We start from the raw sequence: 12,711 nt of genomic DNA, 5'->3' as shown, positions 1-12,711 counted from the left end.
GATGCGAGGAAAGTCCATTAAGGTATCTGAGAACCGCTGTGGTGCTATTTGCACGAGACACGAGGAGCTGAGACAGCGAAGTGTCGCTAATCTGAAGTTTGCCCATTGCTGCCGCTGACCTTCAATTCGTAGTGCAGGAGTCTCCAGACGTCCTCCCTCTTGTCCCCGCGACTGAGGCCAAGGAACACCGGATCTGCAGAACTACAACTGGAACAGAAGCCAGCTGGAATCAAGTTCTTCAAACCAAAGGTACTGTAAACTAAGGGGTTGCGTACCTCTTGTCATGTAGCCTTACTAGCTCTCAGTTGAGACTTGTCTTGGTTGCCCTTTTGCAGAGTTGCTTGCAGCTTTGCCCCTCGCAAGCCTACCAGCTTGTGGCACTACAGTGATTTCGCTTCTGCCAACGTTTCAAAAACATTGTGCTAGACTTCTTTCTTAGCTTCAAGAAGTGCCTCCTCTCTCAAACTTTTGCTCAATTGACATTGGCTGTCCTGGCTCCCTGATAGACTATTCTTACCTCTGACTTTGTCCTTTAAATGTCCCTCAACAAAAGTCGCATATTCCATAACTTGTCACTGGGAAAGGGTTAACTTACTTTGCATTGGGGGTTCAGAAAGTACCTAATATTTGTTAACATTTGTTTTATTCACAAACCTATTCTTTTACACCAAACTCGCTATTGCTCTAAATGGACCAGTGAGGAATCAATGTCCGAAGTGTCCTAAATATTTGTCACCTGAAGGTGTAGGAAGTGTCTATATGCCATCCCCAATGGGTATCATCTGATTTCGAGAAACAGAGTGTTTTGACGTATATTTTAAGTGTTATGTTTTGCTCCCTTCTAAAGAAGGCTTATACAACTGACTGTTAAATTAATAAATAATTGTTTAATCAAGAAACCTTGAGTGGTTATTTGAATCACTGTGAAACTGTGTGATAGGCCTGGCTGCTGAGTCACTCTACCAACGTGTGTAGTACATGCTTATACCAAAGGTTGGGTTAACTATTGCCAAGAGGGCAATGCTGGTGCAGTCTCCCACAGGGTACTGCATACAAACTTGCCTAACAAGCCTTATACTAAGAGTGGAGTCTTGTACTGTCTCAGTTGAATGGTTTAACTAAACCCTTAGCTGGACTTCAGAAAAACTGTCCTAACAGCTGTCCAGGGGGCCAGCCATCCTCCCAGTTCAAACTGTTACCAGGCAGGCACACTGCAGGACAAACATCAGGGGAGTGTTACCTCCCCCATTTCCTGTCCTTTCAGGCTTTCCAAGGGGAGCCTGCCAAAGCCAAAATACCTATCAAGACCTCACTCACCCAGAAAGGTAGAAGGCTCAAGTAAGAAAATGTCCTCATGAACATGGCTCAAACTACAGCCACCATTTTAGGCAAATGGTGACCCCTTTGTCCCTACTGCAGCTGCGGTAGAGGTCAACAAAATGTCGGGCAAAACGTTACACTGCCACCAGCCTGTCAGATGAAATTATAACAGTAACTAAAAGTAAAAATAAACAAAAATAAAGTACAGGATGGAAAAAAGTGTGTGCCCCTGCTCTGGAAACTGTAGTTAACCCAGGTAAAATAAGCAACACTGCACTGAAAGTGCTGTGTGCTGGAATAGTAAATGGTAGATGCCAGAAAACATGAACGAAAGGATAACTGCATTAAAAAGTATTAAAAAAGATATTAAAAAAAAGGGTTGCCAAGGTTAGGGTGAAAGAATGAGTGTGGGAAAAGGATCCCATTCACTCAGGAGAAATAGTTTTAAAAAATCCAATAGTCCAGCAAAGATTATGGGGGACTCGCAAAGTGGGAAGAATGAAGCTCAAGAAGGGGTGTTTCCTCACTTCCAGGGTATGGGACCAGGACTTTCTGGTCCCAGTCCACATCCCATGGTACCAGAAAGTGTGAAACCAGTGGTTGTCCCTGATTGGACAGTTAATTACTGTTTCAATGGTGCAAATGCTTACAATTGGTGGCCTTGAACCTGCTTCCCGCTCCAGTTTTGGATAAGAGGACGACTCAAACGTAGATCTGAAGAAGGGCTGCAGGAACCAAGATTACTAGGAAGAACAGCCCACTGACAACCGGAGAACGTCCACTCTAGTACTTGCCCAGTGAATCCCTGCTCAACTGCCTGATATCAGAAGACCCTTGTCTGTTTTTCGACCCTTGAACTAGTGGGACCAACTAGTCTCGGCCCCCTGCTCGGGGTCGCATGCCACCAGAGGATTTGGAAGGATCCCTGGATAGCCAGGTAGACTTACCAGCTCCACCCTGGGCTACGTTGCTGCAGTCATCACAATTCTGCATTAAGCCCTGGAAGTTTGTTGGTCTCCAGCTTGTGCCATAAGTCACCTTGTCCTTACATTTCAGCTTTCTCTCATCAAATGAGTTTCTTCTGTGACTGTGCCTGGAAGATCGCCTGGCGCCGCCTGTAAGTGGTGACCGTCGCTGTAACTCTACTTTTCCATCCTGTGACTTGTCCTGAAGGGGTCTGTACTGCTAAACTCTGCATTCTTCATAGTTTAGGGCTTTCATTATTCGAAGTTGAACCAACCGGAGAAAGAACTTGAACGTGCAACCCATGGGCACCCCTCACCTGAACAAAGGACTGAAGATCGTGCCTTCAGCAATGCCAGACAGTGTGACCTGGGAAAATCAGAGTCTGGGGGTAAGTATAATTGTTCCTGTCCCCCTGTGTTCTCGATAGGGTAACATTGGGTGCAGTCCCCTAACTTTTTCTATACTTCCATTTGTTTGTCAAACCAGGCCACGTATCTCAGCTTGGGCTAGCTTTGGACTGGGATAGAGAGGAGGAATTACCTGCCTCTCTACAAATACTTGTTTAACTTCTAAATATTTATGAGCTGTTTTAAATCGCCACCACACCCCATTGCAGCCTTACACCTTTCCTGGAGATAATTGTACTGAACCTGTGACTTTTGGGAACTAGGCCCCATTCATTTTGGGGCTGGACTTCTTAACTAAAAGAGAATTGGCATTGTGTTGGTTTGATTAATTTAATCTGCATCAGATTACTTACCTAACTTGACTGGTTAATTATTGATTGATATATTGTAAGTGAATTTACTGGTGAATGTAAATGTTTGTGATATATAGTTTTTAGTGATAATTCGACCTGCTATTTTCATTTCTTAGTGTGTTCTTAAAGGCATAATGTATTGTTGTATTTTTATATATTGACTGTCTGTGCTGAATTATGGAGGGTTATTCTGTGCATATTTACTTAGGCCCTAGCCCATCCTCACTCTGCTGAGACTAAACCGCGACTGATCTCCAGTCTGATTGGGTCTTGGGTAAAGTCTCCCTGTTCACCATTACTGTGGTGGCCTCCAAAAATCTTTCCACCAAAATTGATTTTAGAAATCCATCTTAACAGGAAGGACTTCTCCATCAGAGAACAGTACAGAAGATAGGTCATTTATTTTGATTTTTTTTTTTTTACCAGGGAAGGGTTTAGTGCTTGAATACTTTTTCATAGTAATGCAACCATAATTATTCTTGGATACTTATTTTATAAGGAGTATGACGAAATATGCAACCAAAGTTAATTGCGTATGCTGCATATTTTGTATTAAGAATGACTAGAATGTGCCCATGTCTCCATATCTAAGTGATGATAATTGCAAACTACTTTGATAAATGCATGTTTCAACTTGGAAGTGGTGTTAATAAGCCTGATGTAAATCTGAATTCCCACAGAGACACCTACAGCGACAGAAGCGACAGCAGCTCCCCCGATTTGGAGATTGCAGACTTGAAGTTTCCGTCAATAAACCATGACTGATTACTGGTAAATGTAAAACCTAACCTACCACCATAAATACAGTTCATGATGCATTGGATTCAGCATTTAAAATGTGCTTTATGGTGTTACAGATTACTCAATTGTAAAAGCGTTTGTATAATACACAAGGTCCATTTAATTTGTTTATTTATATAGCGCACCAGACCCTGGACTAAAAGGGCGCTTAAAGACAGGTTACATAAGGTACAATATATAGAATCTGCAGTTCTACATTATGTAGAAGTGATATACAATATATACAATCAGCGGAGAATAAGGCATATAATAGAGACAATTGAATAGTATATACAGAAATCATGGTCCTAGTCGGGCATAGGATTAGTTTTTAGTTTTGTCCAGTAGCCAAGCAATGACTAGCTTCCTGAAAAGGTGAAATGAGGCGGCTGATTTGATGTTAAGAGGCAAGCAGTTCCAGAGTTGAGGAGCGAGGACCGTGAAACTGGATCCGCCAGCTCTTTTAGAGATTAATCTGGGCACAGTGAGGCAAAGAGTGTTGGCGGATCTGGTGATTCTGGTGTTCGGCTTCAATGAGAGTTTATTAGTTAGATAGGGGGGGCTAGGTGGTGTAACGCTTTGTAGGTAAGACAAAGAGTTTTTAGGTGTTTTTTTTTTTTTTTAATGGAGAGCCATTTGTAAGAAATTCTGATGGGGAGATGTGCTCTCTCCTGGGGATGTTTAGCGCTGCTCGCAGTGCGTTGTTCTGGAGAACTTGGAGTTTGTTAATTCTACCTTGGTTCGCCCCTAGGTAGAGGCTGTTACAATAGTCCAGCTTAGATTGTATGAGCGCCCTGGCCAGTGTAAGGCAGCTGTTCGTGGATAGAAAGGGTCTGCAGGCTCTAATTAGTTTCCCAGTGTAGGCGGTAGTAGAGGCAGTCATGTTGACTTGTTTTGAGAGGTTAGTATTGGCATCATTGTAGAAACCTAGCGTTTTCACACTCTTAGCGACGGGGATGGTGTTGCCATCAATGATAATATTGGTGTAGTCCGGGCTAAGCTTCTGTAAATTATTGGGAGAACCGACCAGAAGGAGTTCCGTCTTCTCATCATTCAGGCAGAGGCCATGTGTGGCCATCCATGCCTGAATGATGGAAAAGATTTTGTTAATCCTGGTGACGTCAGCCCGGTAGTTGCCAGAGATGGTAAGGAGTATCTGGGTGTCGTCTGCGTAATTAGTGTAGGTGACACCCAGATGGTCCAACTTCTCAGAGAGGTTTTGTAAAAATGTTATAGAGGGTGGGGGAAACACAAGATCCTTGTGGGACACCACAAGATAGGGTCTGCAGCAGCTACTGGTGAAAAAACTCTCATGGTTCTGTTGGCTAAGAAGGATTGTATCCACATGACGGCTGAGGGTTGGAAATGGGCAGCAGATGAGAGGTGGTTGCAGAGTATTTTATGATCGACCAGGTCAAAGGCTGCTGAGAGGTCTAGAATGAGCAGGATGGTCTTTTTACCTTTGTCTTTAATGTCATCAATCTGACTTTTGAGGTTAACAAGGGCGGTTTCTGTTGCGTGTTGAGGTCGAAAGCCGGATTGACACAACCCTAGTAGTTGGTTACATTCTAAGTAGTCCTGGATTTGCAAGTAGGCAACTCTATCAAGGATTTTTAACAGGAAGGGTACCGTGGTGATCTGTCTGTAGTTAGTAGGGATGGCTGGGTCTAAGGATTGTTTTTTTGAGAGGGGGAGAACCCATGACTGTTTCAGGTTGTTGGGTATAGAGTTGGTGGAGAAGGATAGGTTTATGAGTTTGGAGATGAAGAGGGAGATTCTCTTGCACCATCTTTGATAATCTGGGCAGGGCAGCTGTCCCCTTTGCAATTGGAGGGTTTGAGGGATGCAATATTTTTTTGGACTTCCGGTGTAGTAACCATTTTAAATGTGAAGCCATTGGTGGTATTGGTATGGGTGTGGGTGCTAGGAATGGAGGCGTTGTTATTGGATAGTTGTAGTCGTTTAGTCTCAAATTTGATTTGAAGGCCACCAATTTTGTTGGCAAGGGCAGCTTGGATGCTGGTGTACCAAGGTTTGTCTTTTACACAAGTGCCTGAAGGTGGGTTATGGTTTTCTAATTCCTTCAAAATGGTGAAGAGTTCTTTAGTAGAGGATCCTGCCTTATCAATTCTCACATTGTAGGCTTCCTTCTTAGTGCGGATTAACCTCACGACCATGTCCTCCCTTTACAAAAAAAGAGAGAGTTTTATTTTCAGCTGAGGGAGTAGTTTTCCATAGGTTTCCATTTTAGCTTTCTTTGTTCTGAGAATTTTGAGTTCAGCGGTGAACCAGGAGTTCAGATGCGCTCTGGGTTTGCCTTTACGTAACTTAAGAGGGGCAACGGCGTCAATGGCGTTGGTCATGGCGTCATTGTAGGTGCTGACTAGGAGGCTAAGGTCGGAGGTGGCTGGAAGCGAGTTAGGGAGGGGGAGAACCAGTGGTGTGACGGTGTCTGCGGTAATGTTACGCTTGTTTCTGGTTAGGTAGGCAGGCGCGAGAGGGCATTGCTTGGGATTGGGGTTGTTGACACTGATGTCAAAAGGTATGAGGAAGTGGTCTGTCCATACAAGGGGTTGTGGTGCTTTGCAGGTAATGTTGCAGTTGTAGGCTGCGACCCAGTCGATGGTTCTGCCTTTCTGGTGGGTAGGTAGTGTTAATTTGAGTATAGTTATGCTCTGATAGGGCGTTGGCGAGTGATGCGGCCGGAGAGTCATTGGGGTCATTGTACTCAAGGTTAAAGTCTCCTAGAATGATATTTTGTGAGAGGGGCTTGGAGTGTTCAGCTATAAGTGAAGTGATGTCTTCCTCAAATGTACCTGTGGGACCTTGGGGGGGTCTGTATATGAGTTGCATGTTGATTGAGCTCTTAGGGGTAGTTTGTATTTTGATGGTTAGGTGCTCACAATGATTCTAGTGGAGGGGAGGTGATGGATCTAAGGTCAAGTGAGGATTTGAAGATGACTGCTACACCTCCTCAGCGAGCATTAACTCTATCCGCTCTGTGGATAGAGTAATTATTGGGAACAGCGAGGGTTAGGTAGGGTGCTGCCTCATGTAGCCATGTTTCTGTAGTAGCAAGGAAGTCGAGATCAGCTGAGAGGATGATGTCAGCGATTTGAGTGGGATGAGCGACAAGGGAACCTTTTAGAGGTGCAATATTGGTGATATTAGTACCATTCTTATTGGTCTCCTTGATTGATGTGGGTGACTTACTAGGTAGGGTATGGAGTCTTGAGCCAAGTCTGATATTATGGGTGGCGAGGTCAGGGTTGACTACTGGCTGGTAACCTGGTAGTAAGGGTTGGTTAGTGTTGATATCCGTGTGGTCGTTCTTAGGCGGGCAGGGAGTGTTGGTCGGCGTGTTAACTAGTATGGAGCTAGCTATGATAGTATGGTGTCTGTGGGCGGTAAGGGGGAATGGTGGTTGGGTGGGTAGGAACGGTGTGGGACAAGGGATTGGGTAGTGTCTTGGGCAGCCGATAGTCCATTGCTAAGTGATATGTAGCTATTTGAGCTACAGGGTGTATCGTTATTCAGGACACAGAAGGGGAACATAAGACAGAAAGGGAACATAAGAATGAGTCAGGGGGGCATAATTATAAGTACGGGGTAGGTTGAGGGCTGGGCGGGGACTGGAGGGCACAGTGGGCAAGTGCAGCCAGTCAGGTAAAGCTTAGCTGTGCTGATATAGTGCAAAGAGAAGGCTACTTCGGATTATACTGGTGCAGTGCCAGGGCAGGCAAGTTCAACTTGGTTATTACAATGGAGGATAGGCAGATTTAACTTTACTAATACAATGCATAAATGGGCTAATTCAACTTTAATACAATGAGAGGGTAAGCTGGTTTAACTTTGCTAGTCAAATGCAGAAGTGGGCAAATTCAACTTTGCTAAGCATATGCAGGATTGGGCAATTCAACTTGCTAACCCGGTGCAGAAATTGGCAAATTCAACTTTGCTAAACATATGCAGAAGTGGGCAAATTCAACTCTGCTAAACTTATGCAGATATGTGGAAATTCAACTTGCTAACCAGGTGCAGAAATGGACAAATTCAACTTTGCTAAACATATGCAGAGATGTGCAAATTCAACTTGCTAACCAGGTGCAGAAATGGGCAAATTCACTGTGGTAGTGCAGTATATACGTGGACTGATTTAATTGACTAGCACAGTTGGAAAATTAGAGTTTAGGCTAGTTCAGCTTCACTAATGCGGGGATAGGCTGCTTCAAATTTCTGAGTTTACTACAAGAAACAGTTGGATGTTTATACTAGTATGGGGCCAGAACCGGGCACCATTGCATGTAATGCAGGTCACAAAGACGTGGTGAGTAGCAGAGTTGAGTAGTAGGCAGTTATGCGTGTCCAGTGCGTGGCGGTTAGCGAGCACAATGGGAGCGTTGGAACGGGAGCAGTAAGACAATGAACTGGGATACAAAGGTACTGGGGCTACAAAGAGTTATCCGGCGTACAGGCCATAGATGTAGTGAGTGTCTAGGTAGAGTAGCATGTAGAAGTGTCCTTGTTGGATAACTTTCGAGCAAGTGAGGTGAGCTGCTTGTAGTTTAGTTGTAGCTGCATCATGGACCGGTAAGGAGTTGAAGTTGTGCTGTGTTGCTCGGTATTCTGCAGCTAGTTCGAGGATGTTTGATGAGCGGGATCAGAGTGCCGGCAACGGGGGTCGGGCAATGATGTAAGGGGGAGTAGCATGCTTACCCTGATTATATGATGAGCGGCGTAGAAGGGGCAGGGGTTGTGGCCCTCGGTGCGACAGTGGAGACGGGCTCGAGACAGGCACTGTGCCTTCGGATGAGTGCCTTAGCATGTGGGCAGCTCCAAGCCTGCCGGCTTGTGGTTGGCTGCAAATGCCAAAGAGGGGTCAATCACGGTGAGCGCAATGCTGTAGGGCCAGGTAGAAGGTTGAGGAGATGGCAGACGGCCATCTTGGAAGGTTTTGCGACCTCATGGCTTCCAGTGGAGATGCACTTATAGTGCAGAACGAAGCGGAATCCTGGTGAAAATGGGGCAAATTGGGCAATGCCAGAAACAGCTCAGATATAATTCATTATATCGCCGCGAATGAGCGGAAAAGCTCATTTCATGCAGCAGTGATTCTAGAGTGCAGCTGGGGGAGGCATAATGCCTACCTTGCATCCGGGCAGGCCTCACGGGCATCAATCCTCATTCCTACTGCTCCTGCAGTGGATAGGGGGAGCTCCTGCTCCTCCTGGCTGCAGATTCAGATGGGCAACAGGAGGCTCGAGGACGAGGAGGAATTAACAGTGTTGAGTTAAATCCAATGTAGTCCTTGAAATATGTGCTTTCCAACTTCTAGTTTGCTGTAATGAAAACAAAACATTTGTTGTGTGCTTGGTCAGGCTGTTGCAAGTTGGGAGAGCCATATTGTTGCAAATATGTTTCTAGCGAACATTGTTCTTTTCCTGCACTCCAGTTACTATTACTCCAAAGCATAAACTGCCTGTGTTCATCGATTTAACTAGGTTTGTGCTGCACAGGAGGTGCTGAGGTGGAATGAGATAAAGTAGAACACACGTAGTACAGTAGGAAGCAAATTCAGAACATCCAGCTAGATCTATTTACTTAAAAATGGTCTTAATTGCTCTTATGCATAATGCATGGTACAATTGTGGGCCAAATCATTCTGACTGTTCGAAGGATCTGAACCCAAAGGGTATCCATTGTATAGGGAAGAATCAGTACAAACTGCAACCAAAGGGAAGTATTTGCATGTGATCATCCAGAATATAGACTGGTGAAACCGTCACTGGGATATGGAGTGATCCGAACTGGGAAACCATTCCTTTGTTTACCATGCATTTTTTACCATGCATTCTGAAAACAAAGAAGGTGCAAGAGAGATCCTTAAGAGATTGTCCTCTCAGTCATCAGAACTAGTGGTCTGTGGGCTCAACATCCTACTTGGAGGTAAGACTTTAGTAAGCTATCCGAGTGGTTTATTCTCCGCCTGTAGTACTCAAGGACCTTGGTAGAGTGGCAGAGCTGTCAGGCCTTACCTTAAGAGGAAGATGAGCTGTGTAGGTAAGTACACTGAACCCAGTCAGTAGTGCACATCAAAGAAACACTTGCACATAAATGTATATTAAAAAATAGATTTGTTATGTTTACACAAGAGTCACTGTTGGATACTTGGCACAATAAATCAACACACATAGGTATACTTTTCAATACTTTCAAAGAGTCACTTCTTGATTGTTGCTGAACGCATACAATTATTTCAGGAGTTTGACAGTTCTATCAATAACGCACACCCAAAAAGTAACACGTTAAATGTATTTAGTCTGCATACACCTATAAAAGAGTGATTTTTGGGAAGGAAAACAGTTGGTTAGTGTTCGTCTAGCACAGCTTCAGGTTTTAGAGGCAACTTTGCGGCACAGCAAATCTTTCGAAGTCAAAAACGCAACCCTAACTAAAAGGCAGTTCGTAGCGTGTTAAATTCTTGAAAAGCAGTATAACTCGAAAGTGCCTGTGGATACTTTCTTGTCTCTAGGAAGGAAGATGCAAGAAGACTTGGCCAACATTGGAGACCCTGTTAAAGGACTTGCTAAGTGGACACAAGCGTCGGCTTGAGTCGGAGGTAAGAGGGGGGTTGCCCTGGACACCTCTATGTGCACTCCAATGCTCTGGAGCAACTTTCTGGAATCTGGTAAGCAATACCTTTTTCCCTACAATACCTTAGGTTAGAAAAAATGTTTGTGGTGGATGATCCGTGATGTTGCAGCTCTGGGCCCGACCTCCGGATTCCTTAGTCTGATGACTGAAGAAATGACAATGGACTGAATCTCTGAGCACCAGTCTCGAGGGAGGATCTCTGGCACGACTTTCAACAATTTCTCTGGTCACTCTCCGGTTTTGGAGCCTTTTCTGCAGCACCAACAAAGGATGCAATTCGCCTGTCCATCTTCTTCGCTTCCTGCAGTCCCACACTCTGATGAGGGGGTCTGGGCAAGTTGGATCAGATCTCTGTAGTGTCCTTGAGAGCGCAGAAAAGATTTGGATGGATTCAGCCTTTCCACGATGATGCACTCAAAATGGGCAGCAGGTCTTAGAAGAATTAGCGTTCTACGGCTCTCGGAACCCACGGGAACTCGGGAGATGGCACAAGTCAAAGGTTGTGTTGGGACTGGTTTTTCCCACCAGCTAAAGGGAAGGCGTCGTCCTCGTCGGAGCTCCTCTGTTGCACAGAAAACTGTCAGGATAGCAGTTGTCTCTGGTCACCTTCTTCGGTTACTTCAGCTTCCAGCGGTCGACTTGCTTTTCTCTCCAGGAGCCCCACCTTATATACAGCTCCAGCACAATTTGGCTGTCCAATCAGGACAGCCAGACAACCCCCCTCCCCCTGCACCCCTCTTCCCCTTAGGGGACCTGGTTGTATTCAGGCACTCTGGCAGACAAAGAACAGGGGGATGGAAAATTCCTCCCCACTTCCTGCCTGTCTAGACACTGTTTCCTACCAAAGGTAAAACACACACACTGGCCTCCCCCTCCCAGAATGGTAGAATAAGGGGGTTAATCCAAAAAGACAGAATAAAAATCACTGAATGTGTGATTTGGCCGAATTTCGGCCGTCCAAAAATTCCAAACGGCCAAATAGTTTGTCCAAATCAAGCATTCAGTGCTGGGGGCTGCGGGGGTGTTCCCTGCACCCTTGCTCACTATATTGTGAGCGGGGGTTGTAGGGGAGTCCCCTGCACCCCCGAACCCCCTCCCCCCGACTCCCACCAAAAGGAAGGACCCTGCGGCACCAATTCCCGATTACGGAAGTGAAAGGGAGCGGGCGTTGCAGGGTAAGAAGGGGGGGGTGGGGGTGGGTGTATGGGCACAGGTGTAGGCGGGGGTGTGGCCAGGGGTTTGGGCAAGTCAAAAATGTTCAGGGGAGAAAAGACAGAAGGTTATTTCAAAAAGATAATCTTCTGGATTTTCTCCTTTGAACATTTTTAATTCGGTCTTTCAACCCCAATGTCAGGTCCCTGGGTACAGGAGGCTTAGTACAGCTATTTTGGGTTGTGTTCACAATGTTTCCTTGATCATCCTGTTAGCCAGCTGCCATTCTCCCAGTCCAAGTTGGTGGACTTCCTGCTCGGCAATGATTGGCCTAAGTGTACTGTAATGCATACCTGGAGAGGTTCTAAACTGCCTTTCATTCAAGATCTCTTAAGAAATGGTATAGCGCTCAAGAGCCCCAGAGGAAACAGTGAAACCAGAGACAAGAAATTACACAGCAAGAAATTCATCTTAGAGTGCCAGGAACTCATTCAGATAAGTGACTGATGTGAAAAGGTGTATTTAAAAGTCACTTCTCAAATGAAAGCTGCATGTTGGGTTCTTCATTGTAAATAATTGCTGAAGACAAGTCTTCAGGATAACTCCACTCAGCTTTTCAATTTTTAAGTTAAAGTTAAAAAAAACTTTTTTGAAAGATTCTTTTACAATTCCGGAGGTTAAAATGAATGCGCTGACATTGAAAAAGTATCAGTAATTGTTTTCAGGCTTGTGCGCGAGTGTCACGATCAATGCCCCTGACACCCTCAGGTATAACAGCCCCCTGGCAGCAGTGGGGCTAAAGCCCTTCACACTGACTCCATCAGAAACATACATGGAGTCAGTCCTGACGCCTTTATTGCCAGGTTCATTATCAGGAATAAAGCAATAACAGTTTTGGGCCTTAATCCAACATGGAGGCCTATTACACAGCTCAGTTCTTTAGAACCAAGCCATGTGGTCTAGTGTTTTGGGTGTGGATGGGCCTGAAACTACTTTACCTGGGCTATTTAAACCACACCCAAAAAGCAGAACATGCTTTGCGTTATTCTGCACTCCTGCAGCGTAACACTCACTGTCCA

General features: G+C 45.1%; 1 protein-coding gene across 1 annotated transcript in view; it reads left to right on the top strand.

The window, feature by feature from the left end:
- The window catches only part of CTPS1 (CTP synthase 1), a 331,500-nt gene that overhangs the window by 305,547 nt on the left and 13,242 nt on the right, over positions 1 to 12,711 (top strand). Inside the window, exon 18 of the mRNA XM_069623054.1 lies at positions 3,727 to 3,817. Coding sequence (XP_069479155.1) covers positions 3,727 to 3,811 — 85 coding nt within the window. The 3' untranslated portion in view covers positions 3,812 to 3,817. The remainder of the gene's footprint in view (positions 1 to 3,726; positions 3,818 to 12,711) is intronic.

This window comes from Ambystoma mexicanum, chromosome 11 (assembly GCF_040938575.1).
Source record: "Ambystoma mexicanum isolate Mex_15411 chromosome 11, UKY_AmexF1_1, whole genome shotgun sequence".
Lineage (NCBI taxonomy): Eukaryota > Metazoa > Chordata > Amphibia > Caudata > Ambystomatidae > Ambystoma > Ambystoma mexicanum.
This window is presented reverse-complemented; position numbering and strand designations above follow the sequence as displayed.